Raw genomic sequence first — 5,095 nt, forward strand, 5'->3', positions numbered from 1 at the left:
ACCAGCCGGACCCCCGCCCCCTCCCCCGCCCCTCCGCAATGGACACACTTCCATTTCCCGTTCCTTTGTAGGTGAGTCATTCATGCTCACTCTCAAGCTGCACCTGCCCTCACATCCTCATTTCAACATCCTTCGTTCATATAGAGAGGATGATGTTTTCTCCAAATTGAAACTAGCACTGCGCTTGTCCTGTAGGGCAAGAGATGGTTCTGTCATGTGGCCTGAAACTCTCACAATGGCCCGTCTTTATTCTCGGGCACTGGTGTTGTGCAAAATACATCGACATTTAGTGTTAAACCTGTTATAAAGCTAAAAATATTCAGATTGATTTTCATATTAAAAAAAGTTACAATGACGATGCTGACGAGTTAGTATGACGATGCTGACAAGATAATTGCATCAAATAATCATCCAGTGGCATTATCAGGCATGTGCTCACTCTAAGATCATCCGTAATGTAATCTAGTGGTTTGTCAAGCACCTTTGAAACTTTAATCTATGTGTCTGTGTTGTTGCCAAAAATGGGCATTTTATGCATTTATATGCATTTAGCAGACACTCTTTACCTGAGTGACTAAGAAAAGTGCTTTAGCGTCACATGAACATCACTTATAGAACAAAAATGTATGTCATTTACATTCGTTCATTAATGGAGATTGTCCAGAGTTACATAAAAATGAGGAAAGACAAAACATTTGATCACAAATAATACGACCGTATTATTAACGATAAATGTTTTTAATTGGAGAAACTGCTGTGAACAAGGCTGCTGCACAATTAAAACCACACAAATATAGTAGTTTTGTTAAATACAAGACAAGTTGCACTCTTTTTCTCACAAAAATAGAGAAGCAAATTTTGAGAAGACCAACATTACCTTTCAAATGTTTGGGGTCATTAGTCTCTCCAATGCTGCAGGTATTTGATCAAAAATACAGTAAAAACAGTAATATTGTGAATTATTATTTAAATGTAAGCCTTCAGTGTCACGTGGTCCTTCAGTAATCATTCTAATATGCTGTGTTGCTGCTCAAGAAACATTTATTATCAATGTTGAAAACTGTTTTGTGGAATAAAAGTATTAAAAAAAAATCATACTGACACCAAACTTTGCATGGTTACTTTGCATTATTATTTTTGCTTAAAAAAGTGCAATTCAAATATTTATTTTTATTTGTCTCTTCCAACAGATGATTTTGAGTCCAAGTATTCTTTTCACCCTCTGGATGACTTCCCTCCTCCAGAAGAGTATAGACACTTCACTAAGATATACCCAAGCAAAGCTAACAGAGGTAAGTCCCAGGAAATGAACAGTTAGACTTAGCAGTTTGGTTCCACACAAGCTTCAACAAATACAGATGTAATGCTTCTCACAGTGAGCACAAAGCCTCCTTTGATCTCGTATGCTTTCATGTGCTTGTGTAAAGACAGAGCTGCTGCATGCTTTTCATCTTCAGTAGGTTTATCGCACAACTTTGCTGAATGCTTTTGCCTGATGGCTTCAATTTGGTACTGGTACGAAATCATCAGGGAAGAATACTGTGATTTTTGATCTTGGACTCATATGTGTCTCTGTTTGTTTGGCAGTAATGAGAGGAGCTCCTCCTTTGCCACCTGTTGGGAGGTAAACACTGACCAGTCGCTCGGGCTGCATCGGCGACGAGGGTGCCTCATAAAGACCCATATGCTCATAAACAGACAATCTCACATGCACATCTAAAGACACAAAGCCTGCACCTTATTAACAGCCATTCCCCCATCGGAAGCAAGCTCCATTCCATTGTATCACTTTTGTCCGGTGCGGACGGTCATCGTCACTCAGAAAAGAGGGAAATGAGGGAAAGTATTGCATTCCACCATCAATAACAGCCAACTTTTTTTTTTTTTTTTTCCTTTTGACGTTTTAAGTACCTAGGTAGCATTGCACATTTGGTTGGATGTGCTCTGGGAGCCTGTATGTATAGGTAAAGCGTAGCACTTGAGATGGGAAAAAGCATGTCCCTGGAAAATGTCTTAACTACTACGTCAGGCAACATGTTCAATGTTTTGTTGTTCATTTTTCCTCTCAGTCGCTACCCCATGTTATGCACTGTGAATAACGCGTGTCACTCGGAGCAGAGCGTGTCTTGAGTGTGAGCTGAACTGTACAAACTGTTACTGCTTTAGATGTTTTTGTCTTTTGTCCTGGTCGTGCCGTTTCAGGGAACAGCCATTACCTTTAAGTTCTCTCAGGGGGTTTGTTGGGACTTCATTACCCTCCGGTAAGGTTGTGAACGAAAAGTCCGAAAGTGCCAACAGATGCTCTGCCATTAATAAATCAGCATGGCTCCTTCAGTCCTAACAGATCCTCCTTTGGGAACCGGTAGGTTGATTGCCTTTTATCGTTTGTTCTAAAGATGGACCCTGGGATTTTTTTCAGGTTCGGAGTTGTCGTCATGCAGTACTCCTCGCACTTTGTGCCGTAACCTCACCTGCATTGTGAATCCTGGCTTTTCTGTCATTTTCCCGCTACAGGACGGCACAGCTATGCTGCTTGCATTATGTTTGAAAGCAGGTCTTGTCCACATGCTGTCTACGGACTGGTTTTGGTGGGCAGCGTTGTGTCAAAGACGGCCTTTGACGGAGCGTTTCAGCCATTTATGAAGTTGATCTAGGATTTTTATCACTGCAAAAATCAAGTTCAATGCATGCTGCTTTTTGGGACAGACCTCCAATATAAACATTGGGTAAATTTGCATGTAAAGTCGTGAAATTGCTTTCTGTATTGCTTCATTTTCTTCTGTTTTTTAACAATGCATCAGCTGTTCGGATGATAGGACCATGACCAAGGGTTCTGGAACGGTTGTCTTATATTTTATAATATTGCTGCAGAAATGTGGCAACTAGTCATTTCATTACCAGTCATGTTCATCTAACTGATGTTTGCAGTCAGCCTAGCCATACATGCAGATTCGGAACGCATTCAAGGCTGACATCCCAGCTTGTTCGGTGTCATATTGTTAGATCTTCCTGTTTGTATGTTCATGTTTATTCTCTAGAGAATAGTCTGCATTTCAGATCTGCAGAAAAGCTAACTTTTTCATAAATGGAGTGTAGATTAGATGGACAGTTGTGAACTTTTTTTTGCCCCTCTTTGTTCTTCTGCCTTACATTTACTGATTAACGTGTCGGTACGGGATTTGTAAAAAAAAAAAAGAAGAAGAAACTGTATTTACAAGTACATATGGTAGTGATAAATCTATTTTTAAGTTGTAAAAAGCTTGTAATATAGTAAATAATTTCAGGCAAACAGGTTTCAAATGAAGTCTCCGACTAATCGTTACTTGATGGAATGTCCTTGTGCATGAATATGGCTGAGGATGTTTTCTTAGACTAATACTTGTCTCTACTTGCCTACTGTCTGCCAGCAGGGGTCAGTGTACATGTCTTTAGACGAGCATAACTTACTCACATTGAGAGAGAGGACTGTCATTGTCACCATTCCATGCTTAACTAAAGCCTGTCCACACCTGTTGAAATAAAGCTGAGGAAAAAACATGCTCAAAGAATGTCTGTGTCATTTGTCAGGAGCAGACTTTGACATCATAGAGGTTTCACCAGTCCTTCTGAATTTAAAAAAAAAAATATTATTTGATAACTATGAATGATCCCGATAATTTCAACCCTGGTTGTGCCTTCAACAGATTCACCATCTGCAGTCAAAGAGGAACTAAAAATATGCTGTCAACCTGTATGTTTGTTTCTCCTGCAGAACACGAGGGAAGGTGTTTTGAGCATTTTGGTCCAAACAGCATTGAAGACTAAACTTCTGTATGAAAAAAGGAACACTTAAGAATTTTTTCAAAATATCTTTTGTGTTTTTCTGCTCAAAAACAAATCAGACATGGCTAAAGCATCTGCAATAATACCTTATTACCTTATTTTTCCACCGTGGAAGCAAGTTATTTTCTATGAAAACAATGTCCACAACTATTTCAGTAATCACTCGGAACATAATTGCCATAATTCATTACATTTATATAGCGCTTTTCTAGGCACTCAAAGCGCTTTACATTGTCAGGGGGTATCTCCTCTTGCGAACATCACCTTGGACAAACCTAACAGGAACATCTGCTGCGAAAGCACTCTCAGACACCATTCTGTTGACCTGGATGTGGCCGTTTGGTAACACATTTGGATTTGGACCCTGCAGTTCAGCTTTTGATATCCATGGCTTTCATTTATGGGATGACAGAGGTCTGTTTAACCAAGCACATGGGGTAATGTTTTATCAGAGAAATTAGTGGGGATTTATGCAATATGCCACAACGCCAACGACCGGCTTTCCAGACGTTGGTATGATGGAATATGGAGTTTCCAAGTAATTCATATCCACTTCCCATGCTAAAGGATCTATTTAATATCACTTCAAGCTACCGCTGGGATATTCCAGTACCTTATGGTAGGATCACAGACACCACAGAGGAAGAGAAAAACTATACTATCCCAAAGGAGGATAAATGAGTTTGTTGCATAGTAACTTTAACCCAAACTTTAAGCGTTTACAATACTATACAGTTAGTGAGGCGAAAATACCAAAAAACGCGCCGAGCTTAAGTGGTTAATGAACATCTATTTTGACAAATTATATTAGTCTCCCACTCGAAAATGAATCCCGCATTTATGTGAGGGATGAGGAAATTATGTCACTTCTGAAAAACATTTTATTCAAATTCTGAACGGATTATATTTAGCCTAGAAAGTGCGCAAATAGTACTTCCTTTATAATCACTAAAAAGGTGTCACTTACTTCAGTTCATTGTGATCTCACAAAGTTCCTTCATAATCAATGAACCTCTTATTGAGAGGATTCGCGAGCGTGCGGAGCAAAATCAGAGCTGTTCAAGAATCAACAGATCTGTCTGTGATTGGCTGTATTGCTCAACGCTGCAAATACACGTTGTAAATAGAAACTTTTGACATTAAAAAAGGGGTCATATGATGCGATTTCAATTTTTCCTTTCTCTTTGGAGTGTTACAAGCTCTTGGTGCATAAAGAAGATCTGTAAAGTTGCAAAGACTAAAGTCTCAAATCCAAAGAGATATTCTTTATAAA

The 5,095-nt window shown here is 39.3% G+C and overlaps 1 protein-coding gene across 1 annotated transcript in view; it reads left to right on the forward strand.

Annotated features, from left to right (window-relative positions):
* The window catches only part of LOC107666310 (WAS/WASL-interacting protein family member 2-like), a 10,721-nt gene extending 7,182 nt beyond the window's left edge, over window positions 1-3,539 (forward strand). Inside the window, 3 exon segments of the mRNA XM_016457552.1 lie at window positions 6-71; window positions 1,191-1,292; window positions 1,588-3,539. Coding sequence (XP_016313038.1) covers window positions 6-71; window positions 1,191-1,292; window positions 1,588-1,628 — 209 coding nt within the window. The 3' untranslated portion in view covers window positions 1,629-3,539.
* The last annotated feature ends 1,556 nt before the right edge of the window (window positions 3,540-5,095 follow it).

Source organism: Sinocyclocheilus anshuiensis, unplaced genomic scaffold (genome assembly GCF_001515605.1).
Source record: "Sinocyclocheilus anshuiensis isolate Anshui unplaced genomic scaffold, SAMN03320099.WGS_v1.1 scaffold868, whole genome shotgun sequence".
Taxonomy (NCBI): Eukaryota; Metazoa; Chordata; class Actinopteri; order Cypriniformes; family Cyprinidae; genus Sinocyclocheilus; species Sinocyclocheilus anshuiensis.